General features: G+C 39.8%; 1 protein-coding gene across 2 annotated transcripts in view; it reads left to right on the top strand.

Moving 5' to 3' along the window:
• The window catches only part of LOC148104380 (disintegrin and metalloproteinase domain-containing protein 33-like), a 90,779-nt gene that overhangs the window by 48,351 nt on the left and 20,045 nt on the right, over positions 1 to 22,383 (top strand). For both annotated transcript variants that reach the window (XM_087837763.1, XM_087837764.1), the window contains 11 exons: positions 3,186 to 3,262; positions 7,640 to 7,823; positions 9,358 to 9,423; positions 10,094 to 10,165; positions 10,464 to 10,630; positions 13,365 to 13,449; positions 14,567 to 14,709; positions 16,319 to 16,496; positions 18,241 to 18,330; positions 19,084 to 19,279; positions 19,711 to 19,819. In XM_087837763.1, coding sequence (XP_087693889.1) covers positions 3,186 to 3,262; positions 7,640 to 7,823; positions 9,358 to 9,423; positions 10,094 to 10,165; positions 10,464 to 10,630; positions 13,365 to 13,449; positions 14,567 to 14,709; positions 16,319 to 16,496; positions 18,241 to 18,330; positions 19,084 to 19,279; positions 19,711 to 19,819 — 1,367 coding nt within the window. The remainder of the gene's footprint in view (positions 1 to 3,185; positions 3,263 to 7,639; positions 7,824 to 9,357; positions 9,424 to 10,093; positions 10,166 to 10,463; positions 10,631 to 13,364; positions 13,450 to 14,566; positions 14,710 to 16,318; positions 16,497 to 18,240; positions 18,331 to 19,083; positions 19,280 to 19,710; positions 19,820 to 22,383) is intronic.

Genomic DNA, 22,383 nt, shown 5'->3' with positions numbered 1-22,383 from the left:
TAATTTGCACCAGAGGTACACTTCAACTGTGAGAGACAGAATGTGAAAAAAAAATCCATGAATTCACATGGTAGGATTTGTAAAGAATTTATTCGTAAATCAGGGTGGAAAATAAGTATTTGGTCAATAACAAAAATACAACTCAATGCTTTGTAACATAACCTTTGTTGGCAATAACAGAGGTCAAACGTTTACTATAGGTCTTTACCAGGTTTGCACACACAGTAGCTGGTATTTTGGCCCATTCCTCCATGCAGATCTTCTCAAGAGAAGTGATGTTTTGGGGCTGTCGCCGAACAACACGGACTTTCAACTCCCGCCACAGATTTTCTATGGGGTTGAGGTCTGGAGACTGGCTAGGCCACTCCAGGACATTCAAATGCTTCTTACGGAGCCACTCCTTTGTTGCCCGGGCGGTGTGTTTTGGATCATTGTCATGTTGGAAGACCCAGCCTCGTTTCATCTTCAAAGTTCTCACTGATGGAAGGAGGTTTTGGCTCAAAATCTCACGATACTTGGCCCCATTCATTCTGTCCTTAACACGGATCAGTCGTCCTGTCCCCTTGGCAGAAAAACAGCCCCATAGCATGATGTTTCCACCCCCATGCTTCACAGTAGGTATGGTGTTCTTGGGATGCAACTCAGTATTCTTCTTCCTCCAAACACGACAAGTTGAGTTTATACCAAAAAGTTCTACTTTGGTTTCATCTGACCACATGACATTCTCCCAATCCTCTGCTGTATCATCCATGTGCTCTCTGGCAAACTTCAGACGGGCCTGGACATGCACTGGCTTCAGCAGCGGAACACGTCTGGCACTGCGGGATTTGATTCCCTGCCGTTGTAGTGTGTTACTGATGGTGACCTTTGTTACTTTGGTCCCAGCTCTCTGCAGGTCATTCACCAGGTCCCCCCGTCTGGTTCTGGGATCTTTGCTCACCGTTCTCATGATCATTTTGACCCCACGGGATGAGATCTTGCGTGGAGCCCCAGATCGAGGGAGATTATCAGTGGTCTTGTATGTCTTCCATTTTCTGATGATTGCTCCCACAGTTGATTTTTTCACACCAAGCTGCTTGCCTATTGTAGATTCACTCTTCCCAGTCTGGTGCAGGTCTACAATTCTTTTCCTGGTGTCCTTCGAAAGCTCTTTGGTCTTGGCCATGGCGGAGTTTGGAGTCTGACTGGTTGAGGCTGTGGACAGGTGTCTTTTATACAGATGATGAGGTCAAACAGGTGCCATTCATACAGGTAACGAGTGGGGGACAGAAAAGCTTCTTACAGAAGACGTTACAGGTCTGTGAGAGCCAGGGATTTTCCTTGTTTGAGGTGACCAAATACTTATTTTCCACCCTGATTTACGAATAAATTCTTTACAAATCCTACCATGTGAATTCATGGATTTTTTTTTCACATTCTGTCTCTCACAGTTGAAGTGTACCTCTGGTGCAAATTACTGACCTCTGTCATCATTTTAAGTGGGGGAACTTGCACAATCGGTGGCTGACTAAATACTTTTTTGCCCCACTGTATATCTTGATATTTTTTTAAAGCCATAAAGTAAGAATAAAAAGAGGGTTCTTAGTCAAAGCTGTGTCTATAAGATGTTAAACTGTGTGTCTTTTTCATAACAGTGACATGGTTGTATTTACCTTAATTGAACGAGTCGTCAGTCGCGGTTATACCCATCAGCATATACTGGAGCAACAGGGCTATGTAAAAAGTGTAGGGGGACGTGTTTGCGGTCACATCCAGCGGGTGTGTGGGCGGGAGCATGATACAGTCGCTCCAACTCAAGTCACTGCTGCACAGACTCTGGCTCCAAAAATCCACCATGCGGGATATTTTGGCTTCATTTTTGCACAATGGGAGGAGGTGCTGTCGCGTCATCCATGTTTTCTACAGTCATTGGTAAAGACAAACGAGGCCCTGGTTGATGTGACTTCCTTGTTACGTGATTTGAATTGTTGAAAAGATGCAGGAAATACAGGAAATGTTTCGCATGATCTGGATCCGAGTTTAATGTAAATTAATAAAACACACCCTTCCAACTTGCCAAATGTCAATTATGTCCAAGTCAGACAAGGACTTCCTGTAATTTTTGTGGACATATATAAATCAATATGTATTTATTTAAGTGTGTGTGTGTGTGTGTGTGTGTGTGTGTGTGTGTGTGTGTGTGTGTGTATTTCAATTGTCTAAATATATATCTTTCCAAATGTGCTATTGGTATTAAATTCTCACCAGATGTAAGTAAAAAACCCATACATCCACACATACAAAAAAACCCTAAACAAAACCATAGATATCCGTAAAAATGTGTAATAGTAGGAAATGACAGAAAAAGTATTGAACACATTAAAGGGAAATCAACATAAACCAGACATAACCAGAGGGAAAACTGTTCCGGTTGATGGAAAACACTGGGGAAAACTGTGGCGTCACAAGAACAGTTTTTTTACGAGAATGGGAGCAAACACTTGCTCAGGTGAGGAATTGCTATTCTTAGGGTGAAGCTCATTAATCCACTGCTGTGAGACCTGCCTTCCTGAACAGACAGAAAGAAGGATGGCTGCGGACAAGAGCTAGCTGGCAGTGGTGAGGATGGAAGCTGGTGAAAGATACCCTTAACTGTACTGGTAATATGTCCATATACAGGACAGGAATGGGCGAGGTTGCAAATTTTCTGCGTTAAAGGAAACTAACAAACCTAAAATCAATCATACAGAACAATACAGAAATAGAACAATATGGGAATCAGGAAAAATCATAACCACAAGGAAAACAAATTATATTTTAGAAACTACAAGCATAAATGACTTCTCAAAACGCAAAACAGTGATGACTTAAAAGGTCCAAGCAAATAAACACTAGGTCACAGACCCAGAGCCATGATACTGCCAAATGATCACGGCATGAATTACTTTCCTGTTGTTCTTTATATTATTGTCATATAGCTCAATACTTCTCTGATGTTGTGCAGTCAGATGCAACCAAGTGAAAGGAGGAGCTGTTCAACTTTGTCTATGGTGACATCCTGAATAACATCCAGAAGTCTCTCTAACAAAAGTAATCTAATCTCCAACAGGTCAATCCATCACACCGAAGAAACAATTCTGTATTTTTGAAGAGCTTTTTGGTTAATGAAAGATGGAGATAATGTTTCTAAATCTTTTCTCTTTCAGGATCATTGCTTTTACCATGGCCATGTAAGAAAACATCCAGATTCTTGGGTTGCACTCCGCACATGCTCAGGATTCAGGTACAGTCCCTACCTCATGATTAATTGTTGTTACACTGTATCAAGTGTTATTAGGTGAACATAAACAAACATTAATCTATCTTTTTTACACTTATCTGGTGCCGCGTCACTGGTGTTATATATATGTTATACAAGCTATCGCCAGTAGTGGTCACCATGTAATGTGTGTGTATCTTCCTGAGGTATAATGAATAAAAAGAAGAAGACTGATTGTAAACAGCTAACGTGTGTATCTGTCTGGCTCTGTATAACTCCTGCTTAGTTAATGACACAAACAGGGGAAAACATAACAGCGGGGATAACCTCCACCTTTAGGCGTGCTGGCATACTATCCGCCACCTGATCCAACTCACCACCTGGTTGGGATCAGCTGACAGTTCAGCTCTTCTCTTCATCTGTGTCCAGAACTTATGGGTGTAGATCTGATGATACAATTACAAAAGCAATCATGTATTCCACAAATAGGAATGCACAATGTATTGCCTATTGCTGCACCTGTAAGAGACAGAAAAAGCAAAACAAAACAAATGTACAGCACACAAAAAAATACAGAGATACATAAATCTACAATATTCCTATAGTGTGTGTGTGTGAGAGGGAGAGAGTGAGTGAGTGTGAGAATGCCTGTGTCTTTGTGACAAATGTACTTGATAATGAGGGTGAGAAGCTGCAGCAATGCCCTGCAGAAACCTGGGGGCAGGCAGAGATAAAACCAGGACATTCACGCTATCTGCAGCTTCCAAGAGTACCAATGACCACCATTAGCACCCCAGGGCCACATCTCAAGACCGTCAAGCAGCACCCACCCCAGTCCTCCACCACCACCAACTGAGGTAGATGCATAGGCCAAACAGCAACCGCAGCTCTCCAGCCGTCAGGAAGACCGCCAGTCACCTGCAGCCCAGGAGACCACTACCATCCACCTCCAATTCAAATAGGGAAACGAGACTACAGCAGATCACCCCCACTAAGCAATGGAATTGACCAGTGGGAACCAGAGAGAGACAAATTCATCCAGTTGGTGTTTTGAAGAGGCAGACATTTTCTCCAGACCAATGTGGTCAGGAACTAAATCTTTATATTGAACACATAAGCATCAGGCTTTTCTTGGTGATGCATAAGGAAGTAAGGAGTATACATGATGTATTTGCTTCCATATCTAGTTCACTTATATTAACTATGTTGCACAGTGAGGTTGAGATATAGCAACCAAACCATGTGGTTAGGTCTTCACATATCTTCTGCAAGAACTGTTGGACAGGCATGCAGAACCATATAGCATGCATATAGCTCTCAACAGAGTTGTCTTTGCAATAGATGCATATGTTCGATTGTGTAAGAGCCATTTGGAAACAACCTTTGTCCTGTGTAGTGTGTTCTGTAGAGATTATTGTGTAAGTTGTTAGTTGGGGCATTTAGTCATTTTTAAACAATAGCTTATAGCATTTTTGATCACTGTTTGGGCAGATATTAAAACATTTTGTTACCCAAGTAGGTATTTCTTGATTCAGTTGACCAGGATTGAATGTTTCTTCTAAGATGGATTTCAGTTGATGATATTCAAGAATGTCACCTTTGCTGAGTCTATGTTTTGATAGTTCTTCAAATGAAATGAATTTTCCATCTTGTTTAACATGTTCTAGATTTTTTAAATCCCTTTCTCATACCATGATAAAAAACTTAGTATAGCCTTTTTCTGATAAATAACTGGATTGTTCCAAAAGGGTGTTAGTTTACATGGAATAAGCGAAGACTTAGTTGTTTTTAGGAATTCCCACCAGGGTGTCAGAGAAGTGTTTATGTTGAGGCTTTTAAAGTAGTTATGCTGCTTAATACTGGAGATGAGGAAAGGCAGATTACAGATTTTTACTTTTGCACAGAATCCTTCTTCTAGGTCCAGATTGTCTAATAATTTTATTTTTAAATTTTTCAAGTTATTTTATTTATACAGCACCAAATCACAACAACAGTTGCTTTAAGGTACTTTATATCGTAAGGTAGACCCTACAATAACTCATACAGAGAAAAACCCATCAGTCGTATGACCCCTATGAACAAGATCTTTGGTGGGCAAGAAAAACTCCTTTTTAATGGGAAGAAAGCAGGCTTAGAGGGCCTTCTGCGATGACCCGTTGGGGTGAGAGAAGGAAGACAGGAAAAAGACATGCTGTGGAAAAGAGCGAGAGCATAACTAAGGGAGGATTCAGGGTCACCTGATCCAGCCCTAACTATATGCTTTAGCAAAAAGGAAAGTTTGAAGCCTAATGTTAAACGTAGAGATAGTGTCTGTCTCCTGAATCCAATGTGGAAGCTGGTTCCACAGAAGAGGGGCCTGAAAACTAGAGGCTCTCCCTCCCATTCTACTTTTAAATACTCTAGAAACAACAAGTAACCCTGCAGTGTGAGACCAAAGTGCCTTAATGGGGTGATTTGGTACTATAAGGCAGCTGTCCCCAACCCCCGGGCCAAGGACCAATGCCGGTCCGTGAGTCGTTTGGTACCGGGCCGCAAATGTTGAGGCTCGGGTGTGAAATATATGGTTTTCAGGGTTTTTATCATTAACTTGGTTTCCCTGGGTCTTTCCCATGTTGTAGTTGTGTGTCTTATTTTAAAAGAAATATTTGCATGTTACCATAGCAACCAGAGAGCATTAAGGGGCAAGAGGAGGATGTTACTCTCAATGTTGTTGCCGCATTTCAGGAGGACGCTGCTAATGGAGTTACACAATTACACAGTGAATTCACAGTTATTATTATATTTACAAAATACCACAGTTTTTGCCTTGGTCGTATCATTTTATTTTGTTGTAATTATCCGTGACACCTTAAAGGGCAGTCCGTAAAAATATTGTCTGATGTTAAACCTGTCCGTGCCACAAAAAAGGTTGGGGACTGCTGCTATAGGGTCATTAGCCCTTTAAACCCAAACCTGCAGGACACCGGCCCTCGAGGCCTGGAGTTGGACACCCTTGCTAAAAATCCTAACGGTCACCGTTGACGGGTTAGGGTTTAAAGGGTTAAGATAAGATGGGGACTGATTATTCAGGACCTTGTATGTGAGGAGCAGGATTTTGAATTCAGTTCTGGATTTAACAGGGAGCCAATGAAGAGAAGCCAATATAGGAAAAATCTGCTCTTTCTAGTCCCTGTCAGGACTCCTGCTGCAACATTTTGCATCAACTGAAGGCTTTTCAGTCCAACGTAGACTTAATAAATGCATGAACTAGTTTTTAGCGTCACTCTGAGACAGGATATTTCTAATTTTAGAGATGTTGCACAAGTGAAAGAAAGTAGTCCTGCATATTTGTTTAATATGTGCATTGAAGGACATATCCTGGTCAAAAATGACTCTAAGGTTCCTCACAGTGTTACTGGAGGCCAAGGTAATGCCATCAAGAGTAAGAATCTGGTTAGATGTCATATTTCTAAGATTAATAATAAGCTTAGTTTTAATCATTTTGAAACATATATCAATCTATTGGATTGGATGTAGTGATAAATGTCTGTATTTTAATGTCTGAGTTGGCTGGAAGTTTCATTCACATGTAACTGCTTCACTTCTTGCATGCATTACCTGGCTACAAGCACAAGTTAATTGAGTAGGCTAGTAGCAGGTCAAATTAGCTTAGCCTTAAGAACGATGATGCATCTCCTTTTGTTTGCTGGTAGTATGGTGATGCTTTAGTCTTTAGTCTGGGATGTGATATCCTTCTTTTCCTAAATGGCAAGATTGGAGGGAGGTCTGAAGAGAGCCACAGATACTTCATCCTAATTTGTTCTGCTTCAGGCCGTACTAGTTTATTAATCCTTATTTCCGTGGCTGTGATATGAGCAGCTGTTGTGAAGATATGGCAAATAAAATCCTTTTGGCTACAACAGGGGTCGGCAACCTTTCTGATGATGAGTGCCATCTAAAATATTCTCAAAAGCAAATGTGCTATATCAACCGTTGCATAAACAATCAATTTAATAACGCTGCATATCAACAGTAAAACACTATATAGAGCAACTTTATTGAACTATATTTTTTGACAGATGTTGGCAAAGTGCAGATCAGCTATTTTCAAAAAACACATTTTTATACATAACAAGAACACCAAAGGAAGTATACAACAGAAAATGCAAATGACACAAAAAAATAAACTGGGCCTATATGACATTGGTTAATACAGGGATGTACATGTTAATGTGATCCCTTCCCCTGCTTTGCATTTGCCAGTTGTGTTATCTGGAGATCACATTTTGTAACTTTAAGGAGCACACAGGTCTCTGAGTGTTCAGCAGTCAGACTGCTATGGGAGGCAAAACAAGTCTGTATTTTTTGTCTATCTTTGTGCTTCAATTCAAACTGCAACTCTTTTTTTCCCCTTTTACACAGAGGGCTGATATCACTGAATTCCAGTGACACCTACTACCTGGAGCCAATCAGCAGTGTAGATCCAGTCTACCACTCACTGTTGAGTACCATGAAGCTGCCAATTAAGGGTGGAAACTGTTACCACACGCATCACACCACACAGCCCAACCTTATCTCTAATCTGCTCACAGCATTTCATTCAAGGGTGAGTCTTCCAGAAATCAGTGGTACACCTTTTCTAAACCAAATTGGGTTGATTAAGTCAAAAATTAAATTGGGTTTATATAGACAGATCTGGAACAGAGAAAAATAATGAATTACTCCCCCAAAAGGGAGAAAGCACAACCAGAATATGTGTAGCCACCTCAAACAGGATTTAAACCAGAAACCTTCTCTCTGTGAGAGAATTTCTAAACCACTCCACCACCATTCAATCTATTTTGTAGCTTTCATGTCTGTGTCAAAGCACTTTCTCTAAAGGTACCACTGGCGTCTATGTTCTCTTGCTAAAAGTATTTACTTATCTGCCTTCACACACAAATGACTTGAGTGACATCTCATTCTTAATCCAGAGGGTCTAATAAAATGTTGGCCATCCCTTTGCAGCTATAACAGATTCAGTTCTTCTAGGAAAGCTTTTTACAAGGTTTAGGGGTGTGACACTGATGTTAGACAATAAGGCCTAATTTATTTCAAAGATGTTTCATTGGACTAAGGCCAGGACTCACTGCAGGCAAGTCAAGTTTGTTTGTTTGTTTGTTTGTGATACAACAACAAAGAAAAGAAAGAAAAAACACAATCAAACAAAGCATAAGGAAAACAGGGATATTTTAAATGTAATTCTTCCCTCAAATTGTATCCCACATTCCTTTTAGAAAACAGATTTATCATAATGTCAGGAAGGTTGTATATTGCTTAATACATAATGTGTTCAGTGTAAAAATGAACCAGAAACCAAGAAACTTATGTTCATGATCTTTTTCTATTTCCACACCATCTTTGTGAATCTGTGCTTATGAGTTAATTTGAAAATTCCCAAATAACATGATTTTAGTTTTGCTTAGATTCAATCATATTTTGTTCTTGTCAAACCATGTTGTCTTTTTGTACATTTCTAAAGCTACCATGGAGGTGCTGTGTAGCAGTCAGAGGTAGGACTTAAATACAGGACTCCAATGAAACGGTTTAACTGAGAGAGGCAGAGAGGCAGCTTTTATTTGCTGTGGAAAACTTTAAATGTGGAATGCAGAGACCACACCCCTGCCTCGCACCCCCACTGCCCAATAAGGCCGGGGCTCTGGGTCTCTTCCACAGTGTATGTTATGTTTAGTTTTGTCATCCTCCTGTCAGCCCCAACAGGGCAGTTGGCAGCCTTTAACTGCTTGATCATACGGGGTTAACTGTTGACTGTTGTTGCTATTTCATATAATATAATATAATATAATATAATTGATTGATTCAATATTTTGTTTTTGTTTACTGCTTTAAAGGATCTCTTTTAGTGCTGAGCAGTTATATCTTCATCCAGTGTTTTTCCCCATAGTTCACTGTCTAAATATGTATAATATTTTATGTCCTTTTTACACCTTTTCTGCACATTCTTCCACTCTAATGGACTGACAAGTATGTGTCTCTTAACATTTTAGGTATTCCCTATCTCCTATCTTTGTTTTAGCCCATCAGTTTATGGTACTGTATTTATAAACATGTTGCTCCTTCCTTCTTCTCTTTAATGGCAGGTTAAAAGGAATACCTTGGGTACGACTAAGTACATAGAACTGTACATTGTGGCGGATAATACATTGGTAAGATGACTCACCACCTGCCTTATTCATGCCCAAGCCGATTATTCCTGTGCACAGTCAAACTACTACATTTGTCTGCTAAGATCAAGCTCACACAGCAGGATGGACACTCAGTTCACATACTAAACAATTATGTAATTCAAGATAATATGGCTCTTTTATATGGACAATTCTAAGCTTATCTAGTAGTTGTACTGAGGCAAAAGTAAGTGGAGTTAGTATTTGTCTGCTTAATGTGGGGATAGATTTAGGTTGAATTGCCAGGTGGACGGACTTTCATATGGTTGTTCTGCAGTAATTAAATACTATGTCTCAATTGAAGTACACTTTGGGCTCCTTCTGCCACATTTAAGGCGACTGGAACACAATTAATTAAAAAAAATACTGACAGTATTCTCGCCAGTATTCTTCTTGATGTTTATTAAAGGGAAAAACACATTTTAGTTGTAAACCACCATCAGCATGATGCCTGTTGTTAAGATTTTACTAAGATCCAGTAGCGTATACAATGTTCAGAGATTCTAAGTTGGGCAAAGTGTTATAAAATATATTTACCAATAAGAAGACTGAAGTCCTCTCCCACTCTAATTGGTATCAGTCGGGATTAATTGTTTCTAAGATGTTTTACATTTTCCCCTCATGGCTAACATTCATTTATGCAATCGTGCAGTTTCAACGGCAGAATCAAGATTATGAAAAGACTAAGGCGAGGATAATGGAAATTGCTAATTATGTGGATAAGGTAAGGATGAGGGCTTCTGCTGTTCACTCCTGTTCTCCAGAGAACAAACAGTTTGATTCAACAAGCTATTGTTGCTGGGTCCACATATATTTCCTTGTCATGTATTAGTTATCTACTTTGAGATAACTTTTATGTTCTAAATCCGTAGTGATTGAAAACACACAAATTACAGTACTTAATATGACTTCACCTGTCAGTAGTTTTAATATTGTGACAGTGACTAGTAATAGTTTTTGGGGTTTTTTATTTGCCATTTGGAAAAATGTAGAAAAATAATATCTGTTGTGTCTATGTTCAGTTCTACAGGGCTCTGAACATCCGTGTGCCTCTCATTGGTCTGGAGGTTTGGACTGAAAGAGATCAGTGCATCATCACAGAGGAGCCAAATGCAACCCTTCGGTCCTTCCTCCAATGGAGACAGAAGCTAAAATCACGCAAGAAGCATGACAATGCCCAGTTGCTTACGTAAGAAACATACCACAGCACTGAGCCAACACCAGACATGTAGAAAACAAAACAAAACTTTCACCTCTGTCTGAAGCATTTTTGTATTTCAAGCAGGAACTTTAAATCATTTTCATACCTGTTGGAATCAAAATAATATTTTTCTTGTCAGTTCACAGCTACCTTTTCAGTGATCAGTTTGAAACAGAGTGGATATGCTGACTGTGGTTTTTCATTAAAAAAATAGTTATACCATACAGTCAAGGGAAAAATAATGTTTCAAGTATACCCAATGATTTAACAGTGTGTAAAACCAGTAGCAAGTAGTAACTTGCAGTAATCACTTTCTGAATGACTCTCACATCATTGTGAAGAAATGTTTTACAGTCACTCAGGAAGATTGTGACATTGTGTTAACATACCACTGAATGTCATGATCAGGCTGTGTGCAGGCAGGAGAGGACCTAAACGCAAACTCACGGGAAAACAGGACTGAACTCAAAATACAGCTTTATTGCTGACTGAGGATAAAGGCGATACAAAATAATATGAAACTAAACTGGGAAGTACTAAGGAACTGACTCACGAGGAAACACACGGAGGGGCACACAGTCATGAGGGAGAACGCGACACAGAACTGAGGGAGACGCAGACATAAATACACAGAGGGTTAATGAGGGAAGTGGGAGCACACGGGGAACACAGGTGACACTGATAATCATAACAAGACAGGGCAGGAGTAAATGCAACACTGACGGGAGACTGTCAAAGTAAAACAGGAAGTACACAGAGGTTCAGACAGGAGGAGAGAGAGCACGGACATAACGGGCTGGGGAAAACATGGAATAAAACACGAGGGGAAACAAGGGTTCACAGATACACAGAGGGGCACACAAGGGGTAACCAAATAAGGAACATCTTAACTAAACAACCTAGGAACCAAGGCATAAATAAAGAACAAAATACAAAACACATGAAAACTAAGAATACTGGGCCAACATGGCCCAGGACCATGACAACTGAATGCCAAAAATTCAGCTTCTGAATTTCAGCTTCAATAAATTATCTCAAAAATAATTAATGAAATGATTAGCAGCACCTGGCTGTTACTTATCCTTTAAATTCCTGTGTACTCAGTTTTTCACATATATGCCTCTGCATAAGGTCCCGTGAAAACATATTTTGATGACTTTAGTATACAAATTCAGTATCTGGCTTCATTGCTGTCTGCGGAATAAATGCTAAATTTATTTTATGAATCCATTCAAGTGGTTTACATAATAGACATTTGTTCACTTTGTCATATTCTTAGTGATTGTACTTTACATGGACTTGCATGACAGAAAATGTGACCTTTTTTTCATTGACGAGAAGTTTAAAAAAATATTATTTGTTAAAGGTCTATGAAAGAATGTGTGACTTTCTTTTGTCAAATAAGTCAAGAATTGGGGTGGCTGTGAAACTGATTAGGCTCCAATGTTTATCTTTTGTTTATCTGAAGCTGGGTCACAGTGTCAGCAGACTAAGTGGAGTATTTGAGAAATTCTTCTTTCCAGCAAGGCTTTACAGTGTTGTGATACAATACTGCAATCGCAGGAAGTAATATCTCTTATTTCAATCACCTGCAAATTATATTTTTAGTATTCTTAGAATTTACTGCTCCTATCACAAGATTTAGACCAGATTAGAAAACACAAGCAAAATTTTAATCATGATGGAGAGGTGATGGCATCTCTGACCATGTTCAGTCTAATAAATCAGGGAAGTTCAGCAGCATGTCTGAATGTAATACATTTAATTATTACATGGCCTTATTAAGTGGCCTGCCGTCTGTCACTGCCATTTGTGTTTGTGCTGTTTCTGGCACTTGTTACTCAAATTGTAAAATCAATAATATTGGATCACCATTCACGGGGGAAACGCAGTAGTAAGCTGGAAAGTGGACATCTTCGTCTGCTTATGGATTGGCTCATCGCCTCTTTCCTTCCTGATCTACACCTGGTAGATACCTGTTGCCGGACCCAAAGAGCTATTCCGGCTGTCACAGCCCCGTTGCTTGGCACCAGAGAAAGCACCAGGTGATCCAGGAGAGAAGGACAATTGCTGCCTAAGCAAAAACCCTTAGTGGTCCCGTACGTGTCAGGAGTATCGGAACAGTTGAGACACATTTTAAAATTTTTCATTGCCTCATCATAACCTTGGTGTAACACTCCCCCTTCCCCATGTGGTTACTTGGGAAAATGAATTACCCATCCATGCATTATACTGTGAAAGCATCCGATGTAACAGGATTGATCTGTAATTGTTTCACTGAATATCAAGTTCAGGAGAATTGTATTAAATCAGTTGCGCTCAACCTCCGTGATGTTTAGACCTGGGCTGATAATTAGCATAGTGCCATGTGTCTCTGCACTCACCATTGTATGATGAGCCTCTGGCAGTTGGTTAATGTATAAACTAACAAATGCTTATAAAACAAACAAAAATTTTGCTTCCAATAGAGCAAAAACCTCAAAATAGTAGCAGGAGCAGCACAAATGTTAATTAGAAAAATGTAGACTCGGTGATTAGATGTGCTGATACAGTAGGATCTGTTTTGTTTTGATTATTCAATCAGAGCTTGATTCTGTTTTAGCATGCCAAGAGACCAACTGCATTCAGTGCATCCATTGTGGACCCCGAAGTGAACAGGAAGAAGGTTGAGGTTAAGTCATAATTCACTCTGTTTCTCGTGTTTTTTTTCTCTGTGTGAAAGGGGTGTGACATTCAAGGGGACAACTATCGGCATGGCACCACTGGAGGGGATGTGCAGCCTGGAAAACTCTGGAGGCATCAATGTGGTATGTGGAAATACATTTCTACTTCACAGCTGACATCATTCTGCTTTCCAGCAACAGCTGAATTTAAAAGAAAAACTTGCTGTACTGCTCAGATAGCGAGACAGCCGCTGCTCCTAGCGAAGCCTTTAGTATTTGACTCAAAATAAATGTAGTTGATGTACCCCACATATTATTGGGATCACTGCAGTCTGAAATAATGGAATAAAAATCCCAAAAAAGTTTATTCTGTTCACCTGGACGTAGCGTTTTAAGTGGGAGAAACATTTTGTCACTCATCGAAGTGATGATAAATGAGCCACTCAGTCTCAGCTGACTGCAGGTTTCCCTAACCTTTTAAACCATACATACTGACTGAAACTAGTACAACTGGCAAAAAATGGGATATGAGGTCAGTTTCTTCATTAATATGCAAATTGTCATGACCATTTCCGTACCTGGATGACTGAGCATCAATTTAGACACTAGAAAAAAAAACTTTTTGTTTGTTTATCAAGCTGTTGTTAATGGGACATGGACATGCCAACGAATTGAAGCATGTGTAAACCGTGTGTAAATCGTATGTGCGTGTTATGCCTGTTGATGTCTACATTATTTTCTGACATGAAATGTTGAGACAGGAGAAAGTACTGGAGATGGTTCTTTGGTATTAACGAACTGTAATATAGAATTTTTAAAAAAATCAAGAGCTCTGTGTGTTGTGAATCTTCAAGGCTTAGCACCCCTCTGGCCATGCTGGAAAAACACTCATTTTGTTACTTTAATAAACATATAATTTAATGTATGTTAAAAGTAACAAATTCATTGTTTAAACATGTCAGTTTGAAAAGTTAACAATCAAAAAAATAATATATCACTGAAAAAGGAACACAAATTTAGACAATCAGTCAAACAAATACAAATTTATAACCAGGAGTTTTGAGATACAACATACAAATCCACAGTTCAACTTTTAACTTAGATGCACTAAAATCATTTTAATAGACATAACAATAACCATAATAACCTGGCCCAACCATGAAGTCAGCTTACTCTGACACACCCATATTAAATTAGTTTGAACATATTGTTGATAGACTGCATCACATAAGTGACAGCTCCTTTTGTTATTCCTCTACAGGACCACTCAGAGCTGTCCATTGGTGCTGCAGCCACCATGGCCCACGAGATTGGCCACAACTTTGGGATGAGCCACGACCATGACAGCTGCTGTGTGGAGGCCACTGCTGATCAAGGAGGCTGTGTGATGGCCGCTGCCACCGGGTTAGCCACGAGCTCTGCACAAGACTAAAGAAACATCCTAGTCACCCTCAGATGTTGTTACTAACACCTTGATTTCAACTCAAGTCAATTTTATTTATATAGCACTACAACAGCAATTCCCTCAAGGTTCCTTATAAAGACCCTAGGTACTAGGTATAGGTATAGGTACTACAAATCCGAATGTAGGAAAACAAGTATTTGTGTGAAAGACTTTGTTCCTTGATAAACATGATACAATATAACATACTGACATAATACAATACAATATCAGACAGAAAGCGTAGAATCAAACTATCATGTAAGCTTTTCACGGTTTACAATAAGTAGCAGTGGCTATAGTGGAGCTAAACTGAAACCTAAGGATTGCTTTCCTCCAGCACTGTCTAAGACAGGGGTCTCAAACTCGTGGCCCGGGGGCCATTTGCGGCCCACGTCACCCCTACTTGCAGCCCGCATATTGAGGTGAAGAAATATATATATAAAAATATATTATTAAAAAAAATGATTTAACATGAAGGCAATATGAGCAGTGTTACAGTGTGACAGTGTATGGACAGTGTAGTCCGTGCTGCAGGGAGAATGTGTGGGACTGCCCCTCCCTTTGTGTGTGTGTGTGTGAGTGCGAGGCACGGAGGAAAAGGAGAGTTGAAAAGTACAAGTTGCTACTGGCGAGAAACAGAAGATGAAAGCATGTAAATATAATAATAACCACTGCAGCAAGTGTAGAGTGCCTGACGAGCCCAGTTGTAAGTAAACTGTTAAGACTCGTCTATACACTGCGTTTGTGTTTTCCAATGACATTCAGTCATAGATTTTTTTTTGGCATATTTAAAATAAACAAAAACACTAAATTTTTGGAAATATTTGTGGACTTTTCCTCTGATAAAATGACAGTGCCAGCAGTGGCCCCCAGCTCCTCTGAGTTTGAGATCCCTGGTCTGTCAGCTTATACACGTGACTAGTTTACAAAGGAAGTGGCTTAAAAGTCTAGGCAAGAGCTGATGGCTTGGGGAAGGCAATAGCTGAGAAGGCTACGGGATTAAGATAAGTGCAGAACTGTTCTAGAGTCAGTGCATCTTCTTTATATATCGCCTTGATGATTATGATGACCATGGATTTGGCCTCTAGATGAGCATCTATGTTGAGAAGAGGGAGGTAGCTGAATAGTACTTGGAAGGTGTTTTGCCCACGCACGCTTTTTCCTTCTTTTTTTCTTACACATATGTCCAAGATTACTGCGGTGTGTACATTCAATATTAATGCTTTCTGTGATGGGAGCAGGGATGGTAAAGAGCCATGTTTAAGCCTAACTGCAAAATATATTAAAAAAAATTCATCATTCACAGCTTCACCTTTGTTTTTTTATCTTTGAAAAAAAAAAATAGTTCAAGTTATACAAAGCAGTAACACACCGCTCATTTAAAACCTGTGACCTCTGTGTCTCTCACATTCTCTCTCTCTCCCTCTGCTAATTGCTAATGACTTAAATAGTATATCAGTCAAAATACTTACAGATTGAATAATTGTAAAATGTACAAATGCATGCATAACATTGATATTTTGTTTACTTTCTGTTCAATGTAAATAATATGATAATGTCCCTGTCCAGGCACCCATTCCCTCGAGTCTTCAGTTACTGCAGCAAACGTGATTTGGACCGCTATTTCCAGAAGGGAGGGGGCATGTGCTTATATAACATTCCCAACATGAACGATCTGGTGGGGGGCAAGAAGTGTGGCAACGGCTTTGTGGAGGACGGAGAAGAGTGTGATTGTGGAGAACCAGATGTGAGGACAAGTATTCAATTTGAACTTATATTAACTTCCCCTACCAGATAAAAAGGGCATTAAAGCAATAAAGCAGAGGTGGGAAACTCCAGGCCTCAAGGGCTGGTGTCCTGTAGGTTGCAGATATATCACCCTGGGTCAATACACCTGCATCGAATGATTTGTTCATTACCAGGCCTCTGGAGAACTTCATGACATGTTGTGGAGGTCATTTAGCCATTTGAATCAGCTGTGTTGGATCAAGGACGCATCTAAAACCTGCAGGACACAGGCCTGACCCCTGCAATAAAGTAATGCATTATGTTTAATTCTCGTAAGTTAAATAACTTTTTTGATGCTCATTTACTTTTTGTAAAAGCTTTAAACCTTGGTTATGATTTGCTTGTCCTATTATTTAATTATTTTGCAGACAATTGTCAGCTGATTTTCACACAAAACTTAGCTGAAGAGAAAATATCCAACTTTTGACAAAACCATCTCATCATCATGTCCATTCTGTAGTTTTTTCAGCTTTTAAAAACAGATGAAATGCTATGCTATGTTTTTATAGATACTTGGATTAGATACTCGGAGTTCTCATCTTTGTCGAATGTAGGTTTAAATAAAAGAGAAAAGCCAGAGTATTCTTATTATGAAAATAATGACTTCACATCACTGCATTTCAGATGCATTTATTTACTGTATTGTTTCAAAAAAATTAAACAGCACTTTTTTGAGACTGTGACACGAGGACCACTGCGGTGGCTGTACCTCAGGAGGTAGAGCAGATCATCTACTAATCAGAAGGTTGGTGGGTTAGGTTATCCCTAACCCTAAAGTTGGCATGCCTTGGGCATGAGGCTAACCCCAAGTCTGTTTCCGATGCATCCATTGGAGTAAGGAGTAATGTTAGATAGAAAGCACTTCTGCATAGAAATAGTGCTTGTGTCCATTGTGATTCAGCATACAAGCCTTTGTTAGGGAGCATGGATGTACTGCGATCACTGTTGTTTTCTACTGGTGCCAAAAGCGGTGGTCCACTAACAGTCTTGAAAGAAAATAAGGAGACTTCACACACACTTCTATACTTATTCACCACTTTGTTAGGTACACCTTGCTAGTATGCTAGTACTAATGCAGCTAGTTCATGTTATTCACACCGAATATTGATCCTGTCATCTGAATGTCAAAGTGGAAATCAAGACTCGAGTCCTGATTTCGGTGAGTGGATTAAAAGTGTGTTTTTAAGCCTTCCTTATGTGCAGATAAGATAAGATAAGAAGAACTTTATTTATCCCGAGGGAAATTCTTTTGTCATACACATTGCAGTCACACATTGCTCAACAATTTTGGAGCCGCAACTGCGAAAACCTGTCCCCTCGAGTATCCATTATGTCTTTAGAACAAGGAAAAGCATTTGGTCTGCTGACCTGAGAGAACGAGGCAGGACAAGGCAGCAGCTCAGACAGATACTCTGAACAGAGAAGTGTGTGTGTCTGTGTGTGTGCGCGTGTGTGTGTCTGTGTGTGTGTGTGTGCGTGTAGTTGCTTTTGCTTATTGGTTAAATAGCTCTTTTTACATAACTGAGCTTACTCTGTAAAAATGTGATTAAACATAACCTACAAATCATTTATGAAGTCCGTTTTATTTGAATCACTAAAGTTAAAGCAGAGGTTATTTTATTATTTTATTATTATTGTTTTTTGTTATGTACACTTCAGTGTTTAAACCTTGATATTGTGTGTTATTGTATGATTGTCAACAGGAATGTGAAAACGACTGCTGCAATCCCAATAACTGTACCTTGAAGGAGGAGGTCCAGTGTGCCCATGGAATGTGCTGTGAGGGGTGCAAAGTAAGAGACAACAGCAAGAAAGTGGGGGTGTTTTATAATAAAAATAAGTTATAAATAATATTATTCTATATATTTGTTGTCTTGTGAGTATAATGGTTAACACACTTGCCTTACAAGTGAAGGATTAGTGGTGCAAGATAATCTCATGTACTCCAAGTGCAGGTCCCGAGGTTGGATAGATGGTAGGGCTGTGTCAGGGGATGTGGGTTAAAAATCAGGTCCAAATCAGATGTGCTGGTCCATCCATTGTGACAACAATTTGTTTGTTCTTCTTTATGCGTTTGCATTTTAAACCTAATGGTTTTACTTAAAAACTCTTTTAATACTGTTTTTAGTTTTTCTTCTCATTTAGACTCAAGAGTATTTCATATAAACAATGGCTCAAATAACTATTTGTAATGTGTAAGTGTGCTTTTAGATTTAAACCACCTCCAGGATTTTTTTTTTTACATCAACAATGAACGCACAAAGATATTTTCTAGAAAAAAGCTTTCATAAACCTTCTGTATATTACCTACCCCAATGATGATGGGAGGTAGAGCAGTCATTTGCTTGGGAAAATCTGTTTGCTTTGGGTTAAACGCATCAGAAATCAAATTTGAAGTATTTGTAGGCAGATATTTACACTTTAATCCTTATATGTAGAAGGCTTCAGTGTGCATCATTTTGCTAAGTATCACTAAATTAAAGATGGTTCTCCATGTCTTGTGCTCCTTTCCTCCTTCCTCACCCTCTGTTCCCTATGCGTGTCAGTTGAAGCAGGCGGGTACCATGTGCCGGAGCCCAGCAGGAGCATGTGACCTTCCAGAATACTGCACTGGGGCTTCTCCTTACTGCCCTGCCAACGTTTACCTGCTGGATGGCTCCTCTTGTCAATACGGAATGGCCTACTGCTACAATGGCATGTGCCTCACCCATGAACAGCAGTGCTTGCAGCTCTGGGGCTACGGTAATGAAAATGGTTTTACATGCACTTCATCACCTCCCTCAATATGACATTAATTTACTGCACATGCCTATAAACCACTAAGTCTTTGTTGAAGGTCAATATTTAATAAAACTACAAATGAAATGTCTATACTGTCACCTTACCAAGGTTAGTTAGTTGACATTGTATTCCAACTTATGTTTCCTAAAAGTGATGTCTTCAATTTCTTGTAACTCTTCCGTCTAGTCACCCAAACATCTGTGTTCTCTTCTCAGGAAGTTTAGTACATAGTAAATAGCCCGGTACTTGGAAAGGTCTATTCCTTACTTTCACAAAGCACCAAACATTCACATATCCTTACATTTCTAATGTTACTCAACTTTTGATGTAGTGACTTTTGCCTTTGGGATATTTTGTGAAAATAGAGTTAATTGGGTATGATGTGTTTCCAGGAGCTCAACCGGCCCATGATGTCTGCTTTGAAGATGTCAATGCAGCAGGTAATGATTTTGGAAATTGCGGGAAAGATGAACATGGCACCTATGTGAAGTGTAAGAAAAGGTAAGTGAAGCTTCACATATCAGGTATCACCGCATGTGTTAAATAGCATCAGCTATTTACCGTAGGGTTATCCACACTGATAACAGATACAACTAATATTGGAAATGCTTTTGTTGAACATATCTTTACAGTACTATACTTTGACACATCATGGACCCACACAGCTTTCAAATGTAGTGTAACAGTTTATTTTTAGTGTGTCAAAGAGTCTGATGGATGCAGAAGGAACAACCTGCTGTAACGTTTCCTCAGACAGGCTAGATCCTGCCGAACCTACTCCCCCATCGGGAGGAAATCGGCCACGACCATCTGTTCCTTCCTGACCTATGGACCACCTTGAACTTAAATGGGTGCAAAGCCAGATATGAGGGTAGAAACAGAGTTATGATGAATATTAAGATAAATATTAAAATAAATAGATGAATATAGCAATATAGGTAAAAACGTGTGCAAATATGTCATGGTGTACAAAAGTGACAAGGTGCATCAAAGTGTCATTAATACTGTTCCACATGTGTGGATCTGACCAAAGTGGATGAGTTAAAGAGTCTGATGGCAGCAGAAGGAACGAACTCCTGTAATGTTCCTGCGAGACTGCGAGGTTGAAGGAACCTGTTGCCGAAACTGCTCTTCAGATTGTCAGGTGTGTTATCGAGGGGGTGGGAGTCATTGTCCATGATTGCCAGCGTTCTGTCACTGATCACCTCCTCCTCATGCCAACAACAGACGGATAAAACATATAGAGCAGGCTGCTGCATACATTGAAGGAGCTGAACCTTCGTAAAACGTAAAGCCGGCTCAGACCCTTTTTGTAGGCAGCTCAGTGTCCAATCCAATAATGGCCGTGTCATCATAGGCTTTCTGGAGGAGACAAGTTTCTGTGATGTACTTGAAGTTGGCCGAGTAGATGGTGAAGAGGAAAGGGGACAGAACAATTGATTGGGATGCTCCTATCTTGCTGTTAAGACTCTCTGACACACAGCTCTGCAGTCTCACAAACTGTTGTCTGCCTGTCAGGTAGTCGGTGATCCACTGGACCAGTGGAGCCTCCACCTGCATGTTCTCCAACTTCTCTCAGCAGCCCGGCCTGGATCGTATTAAAGGCACTAGAGAAGTCGAAGAACATTATCCGAACTGTGGTGTTGGGTCTGTCGGGGGAGGAATACCCTCTCTGCAGCAGATGTATCACTGCATCATCCACCCCTAAGTGGGGCTGGTATTAAAGTGCAGAGGGTCTTGCTCATGAGGAGTCTGAGGTGTTCCAGCATAAGCTCTCTGTAACTTTCATAACATGAGAGGTTAGTGTTACAGGGCTGTAGTCATTTAGTTCCCTGGATGACTTTCTTAGGCACTGGGACCACTCGTGATGTTTTCCATAGCACTGGGACTCTCTGCAGGTGCATGCTCAGGTTGTATAGGTGATGAAGTATTCCACACAGCTGGCTAGCACAGGCCTTCAGCATATAGTAGTAGATAGAGCAGTTACTTTAGACTCTAAGACCAGATTGACCAACCTGTGCGCCACCTTGATTGATTACAAGAAAGCCTATGACATAATGCCCCACACATGGATACTAGATTGCATTGAACTTTACAAGGTCAACAGGATCCTTGGACTCTTTAAGAAAGCTGCTGATCTCAAACCTGCACAGCATCTGCTTTAAACACTAAATGTAGTTAAAGATCTTCACTTGTATGTTGATCTGTAATTATTAGAGCTGGACCGTTCCAATATTACGTATCGGTATCAATCCGATATTACGTATCGGTATCGGTCTGATACTGACGTAAATTACTGGAGCGGATATCGGAGAGAAATAAAAAATGTAATCCCATCCATTAAATATCAAAAAAGCACCTCACAAAACTTGCGACATGGCGTAACTTGGCTCATAACTGTAGCACGTCGCAGCAGTGTACCTCACATAATAGAGCGGCTGTGTGTGGTGGGTGGGGGATGGTTCCCTATTTTGTTTTTTGTTTTTTTGCTGGGAGTTTGCAACCCTATTAGTTAGGTTGCTTACTCTTTAAAACACCAGAATAGGGAGGATGGAGTAGGTTTAAGTTCATTAGATTGATCAGTATTGCTGAACTATGAAATATTTTGGGTGCAGTGTATTTTTTGCATACAGGTATTAAAATAATAGCTTTAGTGTTTTTTGTGTTTTTTTTTAACTTGAGTATGAACTTATACAAAAAGCAGCAAGATATTAAAAAACAGTTTTATTGATGAAAAAACACTATATCGGATTCATATCGGTATCGGCAGATATCCAAATTTATGATATCAGTATCCGTATCGGACATAAAACTGGTATCGTGCCATCTCTAGTAATTATTTCACACTGTGTTTTGCTAATAGTGTGTTATTTACCATAAGTGTTCAAAGTCATTCTGTGTAATCAGAGAGGATGTATAACTTTCTCCAGGTCTGAATATAAAATTGTTATATAAAAGTCCAGAGTCTCTGTGTTATCTGAGCATGATGTACAGTATTGCTAACATACAGAAAGCAAAGGTCAGTATCACACTATTTTTGAAGTGCTGGGTGTGTCCATTTTCCG

This window comes from Neolamprologus brichardi, chromosome 3, assembly GCF_056152115.1.
Source record: "Neolamprologus brichardi isolate AB-2024 chromosome 3, ASM5615211v1, whole genome shotgun sequence".
Taxonomy (NCBI): domain Eukaryota; kingdom Metazoa; phylum Chordata; class Actinopteri; order Cichliformes; family Cichlidae; genus Neolamprologus; species Neolamprologus brichardi.
The sequence above is the reverse complement of the archived record's forward strand: the minus strand, read 5'-3'. Positions and strand labels throughout refer to the sequence as shown.